Source organism: Choloepus didactylus, chromosome 15, assembly GCF_015220235.1.
Source record: "Choloepus didactylus isolate mChoDid1 chromosome 15, mChoDid1.pri, whole genome shotgun sequence".
In the NCBI taxonomy this organism is placed as follows: domain Eukaryota; kingdom Metazoa; phylum Chordata; class Mammalia; order Pilosa; family Megalonychidae; genus Choloepus; species Choloepus didactylus.
Window position 1 is genome coordinate 84,546,612 of NC_051321.1, and position 22,898 is coordinate 84,569,509.

Sequence of the window (22,898 nt, forward strand, 5' to 3'; positions counted from 1 at the left end):
TTGATGTATGTTAAAGCTCTCTGGGAAGCCTTGGGAAACACTCCTGGCCCAGCAGAGGCACTTATACTTTTTATTTATTTATTTATTCATTCGTTTTTAAATGAAATAATCCATTTTCAGTGTATGGATTAAATTTGGGAAGGCCCTTTTCTTTTTCCTCTATTTCAAAAATCAGATGCTGTCCAAACTGAAAGCACAGATAACAAGAGTGGGAGGCCAATAAATTCACGTGCTTGATATTACACCCTCTTCATATTCTTCTGTTCAGCAGAATGGCCTCCAAAATCCAAAGGGTGTGTGTGTTACTACTGCATTCTAGAAGTGTCAGGAATGAACATTCTCATATGCTGGCATTTTTCATTTCCACATTTGTCGTTTTTGGCTGAGTGCCTCTTCTTGTGAAGCCAAGGGAGGCCAGGGGAGGAGGGAACGTGGACATTTACATGACTAGGACTCCTGGAGCAATGGTCCATGGGGAACTGAATATATAAACCACTGTGCCCTGCTTAGAACCAGCTACATCCTATGTGGGGCCCAGGCCAAATGAAAATGTCAGGGCCTTGTACAAAAGTTCCAAAATTTCAAGATGGTGGCAGTATAGTGTTCAACCAAGCATGGGTCCTCCCAAGTTCAGGGCCCGGCACAATTACTTGGGCTACACACCCATGAAGCCATCCCTGACTCCATTCAAGGCCAAAAAAGTCTCGATTCAGTGCTCTGTGAGAGCACAAACAGGAACGGCCAGTTCTGGTGGTGGGGAAAACAGGAGAGGATTCAGTGGCCTTTTGCGAGCATGAAAAGGATTGTGTAAGATAAGAACAAAGAGAAGGTGTTTCTCCTATTTTCCAAAAAGCCACTGTATAATATCTGTAGTACAAGTTGTCATAGGTATTTGTTTTAACTTGACTAGACAAGATTTTCCATATTGACACATTCTGAGCTTAGGGGATGCCTATTAGTATTAAAGAATCTCAGAACGATCCTAAAATATTGGCATTTATAGTGAAAAATCTCCTGTCCACCAGTTATCCAGAAGGATTTGGATTGGAACCCAAGCCTAGAATGACTCCTTATCATCAAGTCTTCCTTTCCCTAAATGAAGAAGCAAGAGAAAAAAGAGAGGAAGACTTGCCAAGTTTGAGTGATGGTACATTTTATCTGTTGCTTATTTTTGGGAGGGTGGGATGGTTATTGGTAACTGCTAGGCTTGCATTTTTCAGTTATATCTTCCCAAGATAAGAAAGCAAATACTACCAAGGAGATTTTCAAATGGCCAAAGAGGCCCTTGGAAATTCCAGAAAAAATGTAGTAGTATATCAAGGTAACCTGGTAGAGGAAAAAGGAAAAGGAATGATCTTTGCATATTAGAAATGGAATGGATGAAAGGAAGGAGGGAGGCAAAAATGAAGAGAAAGCATTGTGGGACTTTGTTAAACCAGGATTTGGTACACTTCTGGAATCAGAGAGGACCTCATTGTAAGTTGATTTCATTAACCAGGTGGTCTCTTGAATTTCCTTTCACCAGTAGATATGGACACTGGCAAGTCATCTCACCTAGTTCAAACTATTTACTAGCTACTTCTTAGCTTTCTTCCCTAGAAAATGGGAACAGAGCAAATAAACTCATTACTTTCTTTGAGACTTTTGGCTTAATGGTATTCTTGGATTTACTAACCTCAAATCAGGTTAATAGGATTGGCACTTTGTAAAATGATAGAAACCAGGTCTGTGTGTCTAAGAGATTTCTTAGGGAGCTCCATAGACCTTCTTCCACCGTTCTGGCTCACAAACTGTCCCACTTTTGATATCAGGTGGTAGACACAAGGGGTTCTGCATTCTGGTCAGGGAGATACCCAAAGCCAGTGCCCAAAAAAAGTGCGACTTTGAAGTTTATTCTGACTCAAGATTAACTACAACATTGAACACACAAACTCTGGGACTTGGCCAGCAGACTCTAGAGGCTGGTGCCAGAGAGGCTATCCAGTGGCCAAAGATCAGATGAAATTTTTAGGCATGTTTCGGGGAATGATAGGTGTGGGGGAATCAGCTTGGTAGATCTGTCTACCTGGCAAACCCATCCAGGCAAATCCAGGCCACTGAGATGGGTGGGTGGTGAGAAGCATGGTCCAGCACAAGAAAAGAAGAAGACTTGGTGCTGGGGCCCAGGTGCAGACTTGGGTTTGCTGTCTATTCCCATGAGGGGCCGTCATGAAAAGTTGGGAGGAACCATTTGGTTACCTAGAGCTCACACAAGGTACCCATCTATTTGGTATCCAATAGAATTGGGGGTTGTGGGGGTAGGAGAGGCTCCTGGAGCCCATCGATTGGATCTGGAGATAGGAAGTAGGGCAGGACTTGGGAACAGGCTGTTTGAGGCAGGGGAAAAGGTCAGTTCCCACTGGTTTTGTAGCGTTGTCAACAGTCCTGTGGCTCATACACCAGAATGTCCCTCCAGTTGGCTGGAGCTTGCAAACTGGGGTGACATTCAAGAAATTAAGTGAGAAGGACAGGAATGGAAGTGGTTATGATCTGCCCTTCTCCTGCCTGCCTCCAGGGTATGAACTGAGGCCATCCTGATTGTGCAATCTATTCTCTTTGCTAGTCCAGCGCAACATCCAGAAGGCTGTGCGGACGCTCTGGCAGCAGCTAGTAGCGCAGAGGCGGCAGGCTTTGGAGGACACCCTCAAGATCGATCTCTCGGTGAAGCCTGGGGAGAGTGACGTGAAGATTGAAGAGATCACCCCACTCTGGGAGGAGACGATGCTCAAGGCCTGGCAGCTTTACTTAGGTCTCTGTCCACTTGGCTCCAGGGACCTGGGGCTTCTGGGTCTCACAGGGCCAGGGACCCCCAAGGCAACACTTGGGGCCCAGAGCCTTTCTCCACCCTGACCCTCTGTCTCCTCCTTTCTGTGGGTGGGATTTGTGTCACTGAAACCTCATGTGCCTTTCTTCTTAAAGAACACTTGCCTTTTTGCTTCTGGAATGAAAGGATGGTCAGAGGTGTTGACCAAATACGCAGGTTCCAGAAACCCCTTAAAGGGAGGGGCTGCCATGTCCAGGGCCCTGGTCTGGGCTCTGGAGCTTGGGGTCCCCAATCCCCCTTAGTGTCTACTGACCAGATTTGAAAACTTGCAGGGACCTTGAGCCTCAGTTTTCTCATCTTTCAGGGAAAGTTTTCATCCCACTGTCCCTCACTTTCTGTCAGCGACTCAATGTTCCCACCCTTGTGTTAGTTGATGCAGCTGCAGGAACTAAGGTCTAATTTTGTTTTGAAGGAGGTCATTGCTCTCCTAGTTGTGGAGTTGAGGTTCTTATACTTGCTTGAAGTCTTTTAGCATTCACAAAATTCACAGTGATTCATGAGTTAGTTATTTCTATGTAGATTCTCTTACTGTTCAGCAGTATGGAAGCCGATTTGATTTGCCAAATTTGTCCTGGAAAGTATGCATATACATACATACATACACATATGTACAATTTGAAGTCAAAATTTCAGATTCCATTTCAGAGAAGAGGGCAATAAAACAGGACATCCACACCCATGCATGTATAGTAGAATAAAATAGTAAGATGGGCATGAAGGCTTACAAATGGTTCTCTTTTTATCAACAACCATCTAATGAACACTTTCTATTCCAAGTCCTACACTTTAAGCACATCATCTTATTCAATCTTCATGGCACCCCAAGGAAGACAGATACCACTATCTCTACTTTACGGAGTGAGAAGTTCGGGAACTTGAGCTAACTTGTCCAATTTCTCAATGCTAATAAATGAACCATAGATTTAGGTTTTCAAGCAAATTGTGGGTGCCTCCAAAGCCCATGTTACATTTCTTAGCCATGAACCATTCAGAATATGGCAGTGCAGTCTTGTGGCCTGGGTCGTTTCGTTTCTCGGAGGTAGACATGCTGGGATCATGCCCCTGCCTGACCCTTTGAAATCAAGCCTGCTGTAGAAACCACATGCACTCACCTCTCTCCTCCTGACCTTCTTTGCTTCCCCTGACCCCAGCCTCTGAGAAGAAGACGCTGGCCAGTCGCCCAAATGCTGCACATCACAGCAAAGTCAGTTCATGGAGTGGGAGCCTGTCTTCAGCCATGAGACTGATCCCTGGTCGGTCAGTCAAGGACCCTGAGTACAGGACCGAGGTGAGCCCAGAGCCCTTCTGCTTCTAGAGACATCCGTGCATTGGCTTCGAACCTTCCACGTCGTGTTTGTTCTCTGCTATTGCAAGATATGATCTAATTCCACATCCTCATGAACATTTAATCATATACATGTGGCTTCCCAGTTGAGGCTGCATCTGGGGAAGCCAGGCCTTATGCCAACTTCAACTTGAAGTGAATATGGGTTTCTCTTTAGTGCCAGGAGCAGGTGTTCCTTATGGCATTAAAAACGAGAATCCTGGTTCCTACTCTTTTGAGTTGGGTGTGTTCAGAAGGTACCACCCACTTCTCACCAGGACCTGGGTTGTTGGGAGCTCATGAAAGGCAGACTGAGGAAGTGGCACCATCTTGGGGAGACATAGTAGTGGGGCCTTTGACTGTGTGGGGCCGAGCTATTCGGGTTTGCTCTTCCTTTTCTCTGAAGCTGCCTAACAAATCATCCTGAAACTCAAGGGTGCAAATGATAACTTGTGGCCACAGTCTCTGTGGTCAGGCCTTTGGAGCTCAGCAGGAATGGCTTGTCTCTGGGCCACAGTCTCTGGAATTCTGCTGGAAGACAGAGGCTGCAGCTAGAATCAATGGGAGGCTCATTCACTTGCACGTCTGGCAGTTGATGCTGTTTTAGTCTGGACTGTAGCTGGGCTGTTGGCTGGAATCTCCGCACAGGGCTCTCTCCGTGTGGTTTGGTCTTCTCACAGCATGGTGGCCGGGTTTCAAGGGCCAATGTCCCAAGAACAATTGGGAGCCTGGTGGAAGCCACATGGCCTTTCATGACCTGGCTTTGAATTCATGCCGTGTCACTACCACCACATCTCATTCATTGAGACATGCACAAAGTTCCACCAGGTCAAGAGAAGAGGAAATGGACTCTACCTCCTATGGGGGAGTAAGTAGAAGGTTCTAGAAGGGCATGTGGGACTGGCAATATTGCTGTGGCTACTTCTAGAAAACACACTCCCTTAAATGTTCTAATGCCAGGGTTGCTGATATATTCAGAGGCAGCTGTGGTGGTTGAACTGACATTGACTTTGGGATCAGAAGACCTTGAGTGATTTACCTAACTTCCCTGAGTCTTTATCTCCTTAGCTCCATGAAGAGACACATAATGGGGTGCCCGTGGGAAGGGGCTCCCCAGGGAGGTAGAGTAGACTGCTAAAAGACACGTTACAGCATTTGAGTGCTAAGCCCATGTAACTTTGGAGGGTGAGGATGACCCACCTCCCATCTGCTCGAACCTCATCCCAAGCTTCAATAAAATAGGCTTCAGGGCAGGTGGAGACATAGAACATCAAAGGGAAAAGAAGAGATTAGTTTGTTTGGGCTTGAATGGCCTTTGGGTGTCCAGAACAGAGAAAAAACGTGCCATTTTCACATTTTCATCCCCAGTGCCGACTATCGCGTTTGGCTCATTGACAATACTCTTCAATAAGTTTGTTGACTGACTGACTGATTGAATGAATGATTAACTGAGTAACTGATTGACTGACTGAATGAATGAATGAATGAATCGTATTATTAACCCTCTTTTATAGCTGTGGGAACTGAGTCTAAAAAGCACTTTGGGGCTTTGCCACTTCTCAGTGGCAGAAACTCTCCTCTCTCTGTGCTGCTCAGAGTGAACTTAGTCAAGTCACACGATCTGTCACAGCCTCTCTTTTTTGAACTTCCAATGTGGAAGCACTTGGGAAACTGCTTTAGAAATAGAAGAGAGTTTAGAAAATTCCATTTCCCCTCATCACTCTTCTCTGCCAAGGGGAGGATCACCCCACAGTGCCGTAGCTGTAGCTGACCCCTTGGAAGCAGGAGGGTCTCCACGTGTGCCCAAGGGCTTGACTCTGACCAATGCCATTTGTGGCAGGAGGGGTGCAGCTTCTTCTTTCAGAAGGAGCCCAGGGCTTCACCCTGGAGCTTCTGCCCCTTGACCGGCTCAGCACAGTTTCCGGAGGTCAGGTCAGCCCGGCTTGGGTGTAGGGGAGACACAGGGTGCTGGGAATGCACATTCATTGTACGGGAACCCTTGTGGCCTGTTGATGCTGCCTCTTTCCCGAGTGCCCACCTCGCTCAGCTCACTCTCATCAGTGCAGTGCAGCTGCCTCCACATCCTGGGGAGCCGGTGGAGGAGCAGCTCATCTGGAAGTTGAGGAGACCCCAATGTTGGCAGCCACACAGATTTACCAAGTGGCTCACAGTGAGGGATCGAGAAGGAATAGCTTTGGAGATTAGCTCTGCCTCTGGTGAAGGCAGGAGGCTGCAGATGCTGTCTTCTGTATCAATTGAGATCTCATCCATTCATTCGTCCATTCATTCAACAAATATTTATCTAGTGCTTACCCTTTACCCTGCTCTAAACACTGAGGTTCCAGGAGAGAACAAAACTGACCTACTCTCTGCTTTCCTGGAGACTGCATTCAGAGGGCAAAGATAGACAATAAACAGATAAATCAATCTGTAACTGTCGGGTGGTGATAATTGCAATGAAGAGAAGCAGAGCAGGGAAAGGGGGAGAGGATGCTATTGGGGTGGAGGTGGTCAGCTAAGCCTGCCCAGGCAAGGGGACACTGGAGCAGAGTGAGAATTAAGGGGAAAGGTGAGTTGCTGAAAGGAGTATCCAGGCGGAGAGAACAGCTGGCCGCAGGCACCCAGGCAGGCGTGCATGGGGGTGTTCCAGTTGCCCATGTGGCCTCACTGAAGTTTAGGGAAGCACCGGAGCCCACTCGCAGCTTCCTGGACAGCCATGGAACGTTTCCCTTCAGTGCCAGTGCCCAGAAAAACTGCACTTTCCCATGGCGACTCGTAGGAATAGGAGAGATCTTGTAGGTGATCATGTTTTCCTCTTTGATCTGGGCACTAGGAAACTCAGAGAGATAAGTGTGCCCAGCTCTTGTAACTGCAGACAACCCAGCAGGATAAGTTTCTGCAAGACACACACACACACACACACTCACACACCTTCTCCCTGGCTTCCTCCTTGCCCTTTGACCTCCAGCTCACCTCCAACCTGATTTATTTATCCTTCCTATGGCTTATATATATCATGGATATTTTTAGCCAAATTTTTTTAATTAAATTCAGTTTTATTGAGATATATTCACATACCATACAATCATCCATGGTGTACAATCACCTGTTCACAGGACCGTCATATAGTTGTGCATTCATCACCCCAATCTGTTTTTGAACATTTTCCTTACACCAAAAATAAGAATAAAAAATAAAAGTAAAAAAGAATACTCAAAGCATACCATCCCACTATTTTTCATTTAGTTTTTGTTCCCATTTTTCTACTCATCCATCCATACCCTGGATAAAGGGAGTGTGATCCTCAAGGTTTTCCCAATCACACTGTCACCTCTTGTAAGCTACATTGTTTTACAATCATCTTCAAGAATCAAGGCTACTGGGTTGGAGTTCAGTATTTACTTCTAGCTATTCCAATACATTAAAACCTAAAAAGGGTTATCTAAATAGTTCATAAGAATGTCCACCAGAGTGACCTCTCGACTCTATCTGAAATCTCTTGGCCACTGAAAGTATTTCGTCTCATTTCACATCCCCCTTTTGATCAAGAAGATATTCTCAGTCCCACGATGCCAGGTCCAGTTTCATCCCCGGGAGTCATACTCTGCGTTGCCAGGGAGATTTACACCCCTGGGAGTCGGGTCCCTCGTAGGTGGGAGGGCAGCGAGTTCACCTGCCGAGTTCAGCCAAATTAGTTTTGAAGCAACGCAGCCTATGTTTTCATTTAAAAACTTGACTGCATCTTTGCTTAGCAGCATCTCTACAAGTCCCTCAGTCAGGGCTGGACAAAGCACCTGGTACATAGTAGGCTCTTAAAGAAAGTGTATTGACGTGCATTGAGTCGGGGAATAAAACGATCCACTCCTTTGGCTGAGCAGAAACTACACGGCCTTCAGCCCGTACATCCATCACTCATCTTCCCGAGATGCTTCTGCTGCTAACAGAAGGCGCCAACTTCTCAGGTACATATGTATACTGTGATGTCACAGGATCAGATCATCAACTATTTGCCCTGGGGTCTGTTTAATTATTTTTAAAAATTAATTTTGATTATTACAGCTGATTACACCTCAGTGAGCAATGTAATTGATATTTCCTAATGTATCCCAAGGAACATTCTGTACAACACACTTTTTGTTGTTGAAGGTTAAAGACTCCGTTATTGGTTTTTCCCTAAATATGCCCACATCATTAGTTCCTCCAGTGAGAAGGTTGCCATCTGGAAAAAGCAGCACGGAGACATTATTCAGGCACAAGTGCATGAAATTGGTGTTTCTGAATCTTCTGTCTCTCTTCTGGAAAGAAGAGGCTTGTAATTAAAGGAGTTGGGATTGGAGGAAACATTATTCATTTGGTGTTATTCCTTGTCATGTCAGCGGCTGACAGCTCTATAGCACTGATAAATTGTTCCTTGGAGTGAGACATGTGACGGACGAGTCATAACTCCTCTTACCTACCTTTGTTTTCAGTAGAAAATGTGTTTTCTCCCCTTGGTGGGTGAGCTGAACTTTGAGGCAAAATAGATATTATTTCTTCTCCTTCCCTTTCCCCTTCTCCTCCTCCTCCACCTCCTCCTCCACCTCCTCCTCCACCTGTTTCTTTCCCAGACACAGTCTGCTCTGGGATCACACCGAGAAGCCACTCTCTCCCACAGGGGGAAGGCAGTGGGTGTCAGGGACCTTGGGCTTCTTTGGGGCCACCAAAGGTCAACTAGGGGTGTTCTGGAAGCCACACCATCTTGTCCACCCACACCTTGGGGAGATCCAGGGCTGCGACTCGGCAGCTGTCCCTCTTCCCAGCCGTGGACACGACTTAGCTCACCTGTCAGTCTCAGACTTTCTTGGTTTTATTTTCTCTTGTAAAGTTCTTACAAACATTGATGACGAATGTTGGCTCTTGGTTTTGACAGATGCGCCATGGCAGTGTAGCCCGTTAGCCTCCGGGGAAGCGAGGGGAGGGGTGGGTGAGAACGGTCCTGTATTATCTTTGCCACTTTTCTGTAAATCTGAACTTATTCCAAAACATGAAGCTTACGAGCATCCTTTTGTTTTGTTTTGTTTATTAAGGCGTAACAAACAGGAAATGAGCATGTGGGAGCCGGAGGGCTGGGGTGGGAAGGGTCCTGGAGGAGATGAAGCCCACAGCTCAGTCTGAAAGGTGTGCTGGCCAATCCAGGGCTGGAGGAGAGGATGGCCTCTGCAGGGGACAGGACAGACGCTGGGCACGGACAGAGGCCGGGTCAGGGAGGGCGGTGCACGTTGACCGTCATTGGGGGAGGGGATTAAGCAGGGGAGTGGTGGCAGGTCTGTTTCTGGAAATCAGATTAGAGGCCAAGACCCCAGTGGGAGGCTCCTGACAGGGGGACTGCGGCAGAGTTCAGGCAGGCGGTAGTGGGGTCTGCAGAGGCCACAGTTGGAAGTAACGGAAACAGTAGACTGCATGAGAGAATTCTGTTTAACCCAGGCTAGGATGAGTACCGAAAGAGGCCACCAAGGATGAAGCTCCTGCCTCCTGGGCTTTCTTCAGTCAGGCTGGGAAGTGAGAGGAACCTGCAGGTTTGGGTGGGTGGGTGCAGCTGTGTGTAGCCCTGACAACTCAGCAGGAATGAGACAGTTCTGGGAAGAGCCAATGGGAATGTGCACAGAAAGAGGGAGTTGAGGGTGCAGGGCTACTTCCAGCCTGGACTCAGGCCCCTAGAGCTGGGGCTTGTTCAGCAGAGCAGGAGCTGGGTTCCACTCCTCCAGAAGGGGTCACGTGGAAGGAGGCCCACCAGGAAAGGGAGGCCCATACACCTGCCACGGAGCCACGCTTGGGGTGCTGGCTTAGCTTGCCAGGCTGCCATGAAAAATAACAGAAGGGATTGGCTTAATGACAGGAATTTATTGGTTCATGTTTTGGGAGGCTGGAAGCCCCAAATGAAGGCATTAGCAAGGCCACACTTTCTCCCTGAAGCCTGTAGTGTTCTGTTGCTGGCTTGCTGCAATCCTTGGGGCTCCTTGGCTTGCAGCTCTGCCTCCATCACGTGGCGATGTCTTTGGTTTCCTCCTATGGCTTTCTCTGACTTTTGGCTTTTTTATAAGGCCTCCAGTACCACAGATTAAGGCCTTTCCCCATTCAGTTTGGCCACACTTAACTAGGATTTTAGAAGATCGCATTCACAATTAAGTCCCCATCTTAACCGATAATACATCTTCAAAGGGTCCCATTTACAAATGGGTTCACTCCCACAGGAACCTGGATTAAGATTGAGAATGTGTCTTTTGTTGGGGTACGTGATTCAATCTCCCAGAGCTTATTCAGGGGCACTTTTTCCCATGGAGGAGGGCCGGGCCCTGGTGTCAGCCATGTTTCCACAGCTTTTGGAGATAGCTGAGTCATCTTCCAGTAGCAATCTCCAAAGTCATCTATTAGAAAGCTGAAATGGCCCACCTAGGGAATCCAGGGCCATCTGAGAATTACAGAGAGGGACCAGAAGGCTCCAGAAGCCAGAGAGTGACCCACTGGAATTTCTAAGTCACAGAAATAAGATTTTTCTTTGCAAGAATTCTGCTGTGTGCCCTGGCAAGGATGTGCTGATTGTTTCCTGGCGGGTTCCTCCAAGGGCTGCCCTGTCTCCATCCACCCAGTGCACCTGCATCAGTCCAGCTGTGCCTCGGCTTTGGATCCCAGAGGCAGGCACTTGCGTGGTAAGGGTAGCTGAGGGTCTGCTGAAAGCTGCTTCCCTGATCATGTGCCAGGCCCCCCGTCTCCCATCCCCAGCCCTGGAGGAAGATGAGATGCTGGCTGAGACCAGCAATTTGGTGACACACTATCAGGGGCAGCCCTAGCTGAGGTCCCCACCAGGGAAATGGGATTTTTTTTTACCATCCTGAGAACTTTACCTGTTATCTCTTAAAAAAAAAAAATCAATTTTCCAGCATGTACTGAAGTAGGGAAAATAGTATAATGAATCCCACGAGTCCATCCATCACTCAAGGCCATCAATTTTCAACTCATGGCCAATCTTGTCTCATCTCTATCTCTACCAGCTTCCCCCTCTGCACTGAATCATTCTGAAGCAACATCCCAAACATCATATCATTTCATTCTTAAGTGCTTCAGGATTATTACTTTCTCTTTAAGGAAATTCCAGAACCCAAATTGAAAATGCAGAAAAGAAAGCCAGTGTGGGGATTGCAAGACTTTGGCAATTGCTGTGGGAGAGGTGGAGTGATTCCTTGCTCTTTAGTGCATGTTTGTATTTGGCTACTGCTGGCGAGGGATGGTCTTGCTGAGGCTGAAGGCATGGTTAGCCTCAGAGAACCTCATACCTCTGTCTCAGGAAGAAGGAATGGCAGGACTAGTGATGGCACACATCTTTGTCTTTTAATGTGTTGGTATTTTCTGTTCAGGGCCTTGAGCAAAACAGCCCTTGGAGCAGGGTTTGAATCTTGGATTCCACTCACCTGCATAAAAGCCTCATGAGAAAGGAGAACCAGAACCCAGAGGTGAGACGAGATGCTCGAAAATAGAAGGGGATCAGCTTTGAGACGAAAGGAGAAGTAAATGGTTGAGCAGAGGGAAAGAGCTGAGGAAACCAAAATGTTAATTGTATCAACAGAAGTTAGAACTTCTCACAGAAGTTCTCTTGTAAATGTGTTTAAGTCAAAGATCCTTGACTCAAAGGTCTTTCTGAAGTTCCGAATGGATGTTCCACGGAGTATTTTTACTTCAAATTTAGTGAGTTCACTGTAATGTTTGTGGGCAGGAGAGAAAGGACTTTCCTAGGAGATCATACGAGAGATGTTTGGAAGCAGGTGACCTAAATTTGGCGGAGAGTTAAGATGCACCAAGGACTTCTGAAATGGAAAGGGAAAGAGAGAAGACTTATAAAGGATTGGGACCTTAGTAACCCCTTCTCTCTGGGAAGGCAGAAAAGTGGAAGGCTAGCCCTGCACCAACAAACCAAGAGAGGAGCGGGCCAGAATGACAAAGTCACAGAAAAGAGGGTGATGCAGCAAACATGAAACCACAGACTTTCAAGACTCCCAACTTCCTGAGAAATCACAGTGCTGTATTGTTGGAACACTCCATTGCATCAGGTACTAGGAAAAAGTCTTATGAGCAAGTAATTAAATAGGACTATCTGTTAGAGGAACAATACCACTTGGAAACAAATGAAAATACGATAAAAGAAAACACTCAACGTGTAACTTGCTTTCCTGACATGAGAACTGCTACTAACACCTTCTGCTAAATGGGATCTTGGATTTCTTAATTGCAGTGGGCAGGGCTGCCAAGAACTGATCTTCTCTTGATGTTTTTCCTGAGACATGTGACCCTAAAAATGAGGCTGCCTTCCCCAGCCTGGCCTCAGAGCTCTTCATGGTCCTGCCTGAACTAGGGCTATTTCCAGAAATGACTTCCGTTGTGCTTCTGGTTATGATGGCGTTCAGGGGAAAGGAGGAAAGGGGAAAATAATTAAGCCTGATATTTGATATTTTGAACCTCAGAAAAGTTCCATTTTTTCACTTCCACTAAAAGTAAAGACTGTGGAGCATGTATCACAGTCCTTGATCCTGCAGGCAGCTGTGCTCCAAAGCCACGCCAGAGGGCAGGATGGCATATTATCTTGGTGGAGGAGGTGGTGAGACAACACCGCCAACTGGGGCAACCAAGGGGAAGGAAGTAGACCTTTAGATTTCTTTCCTGGAAGTCTGGTACCCAACCATGGTCTTCACTCTCATGTCCTCTCTTCCCTTCTCCCCCAGCCTCCTTTTTCTCTTTCTCACGCATGCACGCACACTCATATCCCATTCTGCAAATAAAGCTGATAGGTCCCACTCATCGTATCGCTGAGAAGTAAATGGGAAAGAGCTCATTTGAACAACCCCCACCCCAACAGAACTCAACATGGACGACAGGTCTTTAAATCAGAGATTTTGAAAAACAAGCCCCATCCTCAACCTAGCGTCTGTATCCAGAACATGTGGAAAGGACAATAAGAGGCCAATGGAAAAATGTCTTTCTTTTTCCCTTTGAAGGCTGTCTTGACTGTCACTAGCCTATCAGTGCCTGTTACAGGAGCTTGAAAAATAGAAGTAAATGAATAAAGCAAACACGGATGCCTTTAATGATGTTTCTTTACCAAGTGCATCGTTGCTGAGACATCTTTATCTTCATAATAGAAGGATAATTAACATCACTAATTATCTAATTAAGTTCATTAAGCATCCACCAACAGAGCACCGAGAAGTTGACATTATGTTCTACTGTCAACAAATGCTTTTGATTTCTTAGGAAGTAATTAAAATGTAAATTAGCATGCCACGATTTGCACAGGGGAAGTTTTGAATTGGATATTCATTTCAAAACTGCTTAGAGCAACAGAGTATTTGTTTTTTTTTCTTCATAAAAGCAGACATTTGCTATTAATGATATATATAAAAGTTGCTGGCCTTTGGTTCAACACGTGGATCTTATGTTCCAGGATCAAATGACAGTGTTCACCAAATATATTTGTCACTGTGTTCTGTGCTTCTTTTTATTTTCTCATTTGCTCATTTCATTTAGTAGGTTTTGCTGGGGACGGATTGAGGGGATGCCGGGTCCAGGCCCCTCAGTTCTGTGAGATCAAGGTTTTAGATAAATGCCGAGGGCATGCGGTGGCCTGAGACAGACCGTCATGGTCCCCTTTAAAGAACCAGTGTCAGGCGTAGCTCTGAGTAGGGTCTCCTGTGCCAATGACAGCCTCATGCTGGGGGTGCAGACAGATCTCCCCCATAGTTAGAGCAGAGAGGTGTCTGCCCTGGGGTGGCTGGATGGGTGCTGTGCTGAGACGGTGCCCAGGGGTGAACAGAAGGCTCCTGGACTGCGGCGGGCAGGGGCATCACCACCCGGCTTGCTCAGCTGTGCCCAGCTCCTGGGCTCCTCTTAGGGATGGGCAGTTTGTGGGTGGGCCCTGAGTCCACCTGAGCTGTGCTGGGGGTCTGCTTCCACCCAGAAGAAGGGTGCCTTGTTCTCACTCCTCGATCCAGAGGGGTCTCCACTTTCTCATTCATGCAAAGGACAGTAGCTGGGCTAGCAGAGACCTGAACTGACCATCCACTAAAAGCAGATGGTGATTCTCCTGATGTGTAGGAAGTACCTATCTCAGCCAGCAGAGAATTTTCTTTACCAGAATTTTCCTATCGTATTAGCTGTTCTTAATACTCTTAAAATGTGGATGGTTGGCTACATCGTGGCTTGCTAAGAGCAGTAATGAATGGCTGGTGTCCCAACGTCCACTCGTCATTTCATAGGTTGCTTGTCATCCTGTTTCCTGGTGACACTCATCCCTATCTGTCACTGGCACTAAATAGGTGTCTCCTTCATGGTGTCCCACGAGGACACCTGCTGCCACGGGCCCTGCCACTGGAGCATGGTTCAAACCGCTGATTGGATCATGCTTTCAGTCATTCGGCTTCACGAGAAATGCGGCTTACGTTGGTTTGCTTTTGGCCACAAGATGATGGTCTGGATCTTCTCCAGGTGAGCAGGCACTGAACATGGAAAGAAACGGAGCATAGAACCAAAGTTCCATGAATCAATGGAACATCCCCCAGTCAGGTCACAACCACTGCCCATGGAGAGGCACATCGTATCCCAGGTCCTGCTGTGAAATGTCTCTAGGAACAGACACTGAGCTCCTTCTGCCCCAGAGGAAGCCTGAAATCTGGAGGTTCACCAGAGCTCATCTCCTGCTGTCTTTCCTTTCTTGCCTATAGTGATTTATTTGATTACAAAATGAGGCTGACTATCTATATATACCATATTAATGGCTGTCACTGTTGAAAGTCTAAGATAGTAGCCCTGCTTAACCAGATGTTAAAATACAAAATAGTCCATCTTATACAATTCAACAGCACATGGGTTTATTGAGTAGACAGTATTTTTTGCTAAGAATATAGAAATGACTAACAAAAACATGACCCTTATATTGGAGGAGTCTTATAGTCTGATTATTTATCTCCCTAGTTAGATGATGTCTAAGAAGAATCCCAGTAGACAGGTTTCCAGAAAAAAAAATGTATATGCATCAAGATTTTGTAAATTAAAACAGATTTGAAGTTAATTCAGGAACCTGGTGATTTAAAGGTTGAATCTTTTTGGAAACTAAAGACAGTCCTTCTTTTTGGAAACTAAAGACAGTCCTTTACTTCAAGGGATAATTATGGCCAAGAATCTATTTTGAGGTTTGGATTTCTGTATATTGGATTCTGCATTCTGAAAACTAAAGCCCTAATGGCGGGGGAAGTTACCATCGTCCCAGAAAATGCTTCCAATTTTTAAAACTTATGACTTATGGGGAAGACACATTTTTGTTTGCTTACTAATCTAAATTCAAATATTGAAAACCTAAATGTGTTCATCAATGCAAAAATGCTTTGTGGTTCAAAAGGCAGAAGGGTCCCAACTCCATAAATTACAGAACGGCAGATGGTCCTGGAGTGGAGAATGCGCCCAGGGCCCCTCCGGGGCGGAGCCTCCCTTCACAGCCGCCGGCCCGGCTCCCAGCTCGGCCCCGGAGGCGTCTGCCGCGTGAGTTACAGCCGCGCTCTCGCCCTGGGACCCAGCTATTATGAGACGCCATTTTGGTTAATTAAAAAAGTCTTTCAAAGTCTCAGAATGGGAAGTTCTGAGATTTTCTTCTCTTTGCCACTGTTGATGGGGGTGGGTGAAAAGCTGGCTCTTTGGCCTGGCAGAGAAAGGAGGAGAGAGTGAATGAGTAGAGGAGAGAGAGTGGAAGAGCTGGGGATCCTGAGATTAGGACATGAGGGTCCTTGATTTCTGATTTATCTACTGGTATAATAAGGACCAACCATAGCAAGAGCTGGGGCCTTGAGTAACGAAATGAGGACAGTGGTCTCTAGCAATGCCAAGATGTGTAGCATTGGTTCTTGGAAATGTTTCCAGGACTTCTATGCTGGGACGGGCTGGGGAGAGAGTTGAATAGAACAGATGGGGCCCCTGCTCTCTGCTTGGGGACACAGACTGCAAGGAGAAGCGAACGAATGAGAAAATATTAGGTAAGGGTCAAATAAGCTGAAGGAAAGACATGAGCTGGTGACTGTTGATTGCTGTGGATTGGAAGGTCGAAGAAGGTTTTTTCAATGATGTGAAGGTGAAGCAAAGACGAAGGAGTAAACTTCCAACATGTGAGGGATGAGAGCTCCAGAAAAAGGACTCAGCTAATACAAAGGAGAGGCCGCCATGTACATAGTCATGTGACAGAGGAGCCAAAGAACAAGGATCGCCAGCAGTCAGCCCCAGAATGCCAGTTTTTGGGGAGAAAGCATTCCTTGATGATGCCTTGATTTTGGATTCCACTTAGCCTGAAAACCATGAGCCAATAAATTCCCATTGCATGGTATTTGCTTGATCAGCCAAGGAAAATAAAACAGCATCGCTGCTCCATTCAGGTTCAGTTCATATTTTGTAATGATGTTATCTCCCATCTCTATGCTTGGGTAAATGTGGTTCTCTCTGCTTGGGAGACCCTCCCCCTTCTACTGGCCCAGCCCCTCCTCCTGGGCTTCAAGAATACATCCCCTTCTGAAAGTCAAGCCCTCCCCACCATGGCCATGTCCCTCTGTGACTACAAAGCATCCCTGGGTTCAATCGGTGATATTCTTATTTATCTCCCTCAGTTGACTTCTGTGTCACTGTGCATTGCTCATCCTTAAGGCCTCAGGGCTAGCAAGGGACTGAGACTACAGCAGGTGCTGGGAGTCATTGGCTGAAAAGAAGAAAGCAGGTCAATCTACGCTTTTAATTGAGATGAAATCCACATAGCATAAAATTAACCACTTTAAACATGGCCTTTAGAACATTCGCAATGTTGTGTAACCATCACCTCTAGTTCCAAAACATTTTCATCATTCCCAGGCCTGTCTTTTTGTAAATCACAAAGGCTGCACCTGAGAGGACCCAGCCAAAGGGAAACGGGAAAGGTTGAGGTTCATTGGGTTGTTTGGGGCCCACAGGCAACCCAGCACTGGGGAACCTCCCTGCAGGTCTCAGCGTGACCCCCAAGCAAGAGTGCCTGGGTAGGGTGGCACGGGCAGCAGCCAGGAGGGCAGGGCTGTGGTCAAGGTGGACCCCAGGACACTTCTGGTGTGAGCTCAGATTACAACTCACACTGTCCCAAGAGCTAAGTCCTAACCTTCTGCCCCTCCCTGAGGAGGTGTGAGTCTTACTGGGCATTTCCACTAAGGATGAGGCTGGTGGAAACAGGGAGGTTGGCATGACTTCAGGTAGGGCCTGAGTGGGGACATTTCCCGAGGCCGTCTGCAGCCCCTGAAGGAAGGCGAAAGAGGAGGCAACGTTGGCATCCTGGAGCAATCCTGGAATGTGTGATTTTAAAGCTTCATCCTCTCCTGCACCAAAGTGGCTTGCTTTTTTGTTTGTTTGCTTTTTAGTCATTTTCCACGTACTCATGACGATTGAATTTAATAAAACATCACAGTTCAAAAAAAAGGAGAAAGACAAATTAGAAACAACCGTTCATCTCAGAAATTAATATGTGAGTGAATTTAATGAGCGATGAAGGGTGCTGTGGTTATCCAGTCCCTCTCCGCCCACTCCGAGCACCAGTTGTTTGTCATTATTGCTGGAGATATGATTATAACTCTGGTATTGCCTGACATTTATTAAGAATCCAGGGGCTGCGTCTCCACAGCAGAGAAAAATACAATTATCTGGACACCGAGGAAAGAGCTTTCCTGGCCTGAGTCATCCAAGTAGATGTCCCCAAAGCCCCCTCGATCTTGCCTGCAATGGGAAGTGGAAGCCAGGCTTTTCTCTCATTTGGCATACAAAATAACTTCTTCATAACGACCCCCTAACATTTTATGGGTCCACATATACATACGACACTTGATTTACCAACAAATGGGGAAGGCATTTTATTTCATTATTTTCTCATGACTTGCTCCTATCATTTAATTAAAACCCAGGTCTCCACTTAGGACTTATATTTAAAGGGAGATATGTCAGCCTCATGTAGAAAACACACAACAGTAAAGCTGCTTCAGGAATCTGTTTATTGAATGTTTTGTAACCAGAACAATACTGCATTTGAAATTTGCTTAAATGTGATGGTGAAACGAGAAGCTGGAACTTCCCAGCTCCTGGCTCTGGTTTTTTGCAGATCCGGAGGTGTTGCTGGTTGGCTCTGTTTGGGTCTCATTAACCCTCACTGTGTGCAGTTTATCACTCTGGGCAAGGAATGACCAGCTGCAGAGATTTTGCCCCAAAGTAAAAGGGATGAAGGTCTATGAGCTTCATTTAATTATTTATTCGATCTTTTATGTATCTCAATAGAGACTCATGCATATTTATTCTATGCTTTGGGCTTTAATCCAATACCAAGTTATGTATTTTGTTGCTCACATCATTCTGACTTTCTGCTCATATTATTCATCTCATACTTGCTTTAACTGATGCTCTCATCTCTTTTCTGCAGATCCATATGAATTTTATGCGTTTTAATACAATTCTACTATAACCTGTCCTAACATTTTTTTGTGTATTAGTTAGGAAAAGTAAGGTTCTGCTGCAGTAACAAGCATCCCCAAATAGAATTAGCTACAGTAGGAAAGGTTTATTTCTAACTCATGCTATAAATGCACTGTGAGGTCATCCTCACTCCGCAATACTGCTACATTCTACAAACAACCACATTCTAGAAAGTTCCGTCTTGCTCTGGCAGAGGTTAAAAAAGAGAGCTGACGGATCACTCATGGGCCCTTAAAGTTTCTGCTCACTCTTTCCTGGCCTCACCTCACTCAGAGGCAGGAAGTGCAATCACATCAGCTACCTCGCAGAGGAGAGAACAGGAACTATTTGGCAAACAGCACACATGACTAGCACACATTTCCTTTCAGTTTTTCGTTTCCATGCAAATAGGTAGATTTTATTGTTGTTACTGTTAGCATACTGTTTTCTAACCTCCTTTTAAAATCAGGAACTGGTTCTGGAGCATTAAATATTCTTGACACCAGGGCTGCAGTGAATGGCTGTGTAGGTTGTAGCCTGTGTGAGAACATCTGGCCAAGGTGGTGAAGGAGGCTGAAATCTTTTCACTGCTGTTCAAGTCATTTGTCTATGTCCTGGACAGTGTCTGTCCAAAGGGGACACAAAGATGCCATCAGGGCTAGTAGCTACCCCCTGTGAGAGCATGATTTCTGATCACTGCATCACACTCTTATCACGGGCATGAGCTGTCATTATTGAACCATCCCTCTGTGTTTGGATAATTAAATTCTTTCACTTTTTGGTACTATAAAGAGGATGGTGAAAAATATTGCCCACCAAATATTTGTGCATACTTGGTCAGTTCCCATTATCTATGGATTCTGTATCTGTGAATTTGTCTACTTACTAAAATCTATCTGTATCCCCAAATCCATACTCGCCACACTTCTGCAGTCATTCACAGACATGCACCTAGCAGTGAAAATTCCCAGTCACCCAGACAAGGCGATGCCCTGCCTTCCAGTTTTCAGCTCTAATATCACAACAAGTGTCCTTTCTACGGTCCATTTAGTGCCATGGTTTTCACATTCTTGTGTTTTCTATTGGTGATTTTGCTGTTTACAATTGTCCCAGAGCCTGGTGCTGAAGGGCTGCCTAGTGTTCCTAAGTGCTAGAGAGCTGTGATGCACCTCATGGAGAAAATGTGTTTATTAGACAAGCTTTGTGCAGGCATGAGTTGCAGTGTTATTGGCTCTGAGTTCAGTGTTAATGAATGAACAGTGTACATTAAATAAAGAGTCTCAAAACAGAAACACACATGAAATGAGCTTATGTGTTGATCAGTTGATGGAAATATTGTGGCCACAGGCTGCCAGATACCTAACCCTCTATTTCCCCTAAGAGCAATCGTTCAGTATCAGATAATTCATTGTTGGTGGTGACTTTGTAGAATATCATTACCAGAGAATTGGTATGAGAATTGACTGTATCTTATTATTTCCTTTGGATAAATCTCTAGGAGTGAGAATGGTGAGTGAAAGGATGAAATGAGATACATAAAGTTTCTGATCAGTGCCTGGAGTATAGCGTGCAGATAAAGATTTGGCATTCCTCACTATAAATGTCATCCCATAGCCTGCCTGTGCAACGCTTGGCTTAGGAGTCCAGGAGCTGTAGCTTTAATCTTTGTACCAACTTTCTGAGTGGCATCTGAGATGCTGGCTCGAGATTGTTGGCCTTGCACATTTTTGTGAGGCCAGACAGCTGTGATTATAGGATTAATGATGCTTTAAACAAACAAGGGTAATGACTGTCACCATTGCCCAGCAGGACTTCCTGTGGGAGAGCTTGGGCAGGAGAGTCAGCAGCAGCTGGCAGGCTCTGGGCTGATCCTGGCAAAGGAAGGCACCAGCAAGCTGCAGTCAGCTGACAGAGGTGACCCTCCAGGTGGGACGTGCCTGCAAGTCCTATGGCTGTGTTCCATTCCCCATCCAAGGTCTCACCTGCATCCTGAAGCCAACCCTTCTCTAAGGAGGCACAGGTAGAACAGGGCATGGCTCTTTAAGACCAGATCTGCTTTCTCTCTCAAACCTCCAAATAGCCTTTGGAAGCCCTTTGATCTACATCAGAAGTTCTCAAACTCTTTAATGCCAGGCAGTTGCTAAGTAAAGGCTATTTAACTCCAATAAGGGTTGCAAAGCTCTGCTCAGAATTTGTCCCTGATTGACCCACCATGTTCATGGTTCTCCAGGTGGATGGGCCTCTGCCCTTGAACTGACCCAAATCACCTTCCTCTTGTGTCAGTTCTTGAGGATTACAACTTTCCAGGGCATGAAAGGACCAAGAGTCCATGTACACTCAAAGCTCACAGGGAAATACTATTCTATGTCTGCATAGCATTGTGGAAATGCACATGGTGGCAAAGTCCAAGGATTTAGCCTCTGGCACTGCCACATCTTGTCTTGGCTGAGCCACTCATCCTCGTCTGGCCTGTTTCCTCTTCTCAAAATGTGTAATCATAACATAGATTTTCCAGAAGGCTAAATATAAAATGTGATCATGTTTATGAAAACTTATTTGTCATGGTCAGGTACTAGATGCAGATTAGTTGACTTGATTCAATGTTGGGGGAACAAGTCAAGGTCCATGTCTGATAACTCTAATATCTGGAAACATGTGGGTATGTTTTTAAGGTCTATTATTCTTTTTTTTGGCATGCCTAGTCATTTCTATTTGATAAAAATTTTGCATGAAAATTCTAGACTAGAGGCTCTAGATTATATTCTCCTGAGAGGAATTTCTTTGTCTCCTGGCATGGAGAAGGAATAGGGCTGTATCACCTTAATGCAGTCAGAGATTGAGCTACATGGAGGCTGGGTTTCAGCTTTGGAAGGTGTTCTAGTTTGCTAATGCTGCTGGAATGCAAAACATCAGAGATGGATTGGCTTTTATAAAGGGGGTTTATTTGGTTACACAGCTACGGTCTTAAGGCCATAAAGTGTCCAAGGTAACACATCAGCAATTGGGTACCTTCACTGGAGGATGGCCAATGGTGTTCGGAAAACCTCTGTTAGCTGGGAAGGCACGTGGCTGGCATCTGCTCCAAAGTTCTGGTGTCAAAATGTTTTTCTTTCAGGACGTTCCTCTCTAGGCTGCAGTTCCTCAAAAGTGTCACTCTTAGTTGCACTTGGGATATTTGTCCTCTCTCAGCGTCTCTGGAACAAGAGTCTGCTTTCAACAGCCGTCTTCAAACTGTCTCTCATCTGCAGCTCCTGTGCTTTCTTCAAAGTGTCCCTCTTGGCTGTAGCTCCTCTTCAAAATGTCACTCACAGCCTGTACTGAATTCCCTCTGCCCATCAGCTCATTTATATGGCTCCACTGATCAAGGCCCACCCAATGGGTGGGCCAACACTCCATGGAAATTATCCAATTAGAGTTATTACCCACAGTTGGGTGGGGCACATCTCCACAGAAACACTCAAAGAATTACAATCTGTTCAAAACTGATAACGTCTGCCCACACAAGATTACATCAAAGATAATGGTGTTTGGGGGACACAATATATTCAAACTGGCACAGAAGGTCTGGTCTGTTTCCAGTCTGCCTTTATCCCTATAGTGAGGTCAATCAGAGATCCCACCTGAAAGCCTTCCTCTTCTTGGCATCTACAGACTAAGACTTCTGGAAAGTTTGCATATTGTTTTAGTTTTGTAGGCTGCTCAAGCAAATGCCATAAAATGGGTCAGGTTAAAATCTGGGAATTTATTTGCTCATGGTTTGAGGCTGGGAAGAAAGTCCAAATCAAGGTATCATACTTTCTTCCCAAAGACTATCGCATCTAGGGCTGGCTGCCAGTGATCCTGGGCTCCTCTGTCATGTGACAGGGCACATGGCAGCCTCTTCTTGTCCCTTTCTTCTCTTCTGGGCTTTGTTGATATTCAGCTTCTTACTTCCTGTGGTTTCCTCTCTGCCTGCCTGAACCTCACTCTGCTTATGCAGGACTCCAGTAACAGGATTAAGACCCACCCTGATTGGGCTGGGCCACACCTTAACTGAAGTAGCCTCATCAGAAGGTCCTACTTACTATGGGTTCCCACTCACAGGAATGGGTTAAGTTTAAGAACATATTTTTTTCTGGGGTACATACTGCTTCAAACCACTGCTCAGTTTCCTAAAGGGGAACACTGAGGCTTCAGGCTGGCTTTACCCCACTG

At 45.8% G+C, this 22,898-nt stretch overlaps 1 protein-coding gene across 1 annotated transcript in view; it reads left to right on the forward strand.

The window, feature by feature from the left end:
- Positions 1 to 22,898, forward strand: part of WDFY4 (WDFY family member 4) — a 278,492-nt gene that overhangs the window by 139,695 nt on the left and 115,899 nt on the right. Inside the window, exons 36-38 of the mRNA XM_037804046.1 lie at positions 1,026 to 1,147; positions 2,603 to 2,788; positions 4,015 to 4,151. Of these exons, the coding sequence (XP_037659974.1) occupies positions 1,026 to 1,147; positions 2,603 to 2,788; positions 4,015 to 4,151 (445 nt within the window). The remainder of the gene's footprint in view (positions 1 to 1,025; positions 1,148 to 2,602; positions 2,789 to 4,014; positions 4,152 to 22,898) is intronic.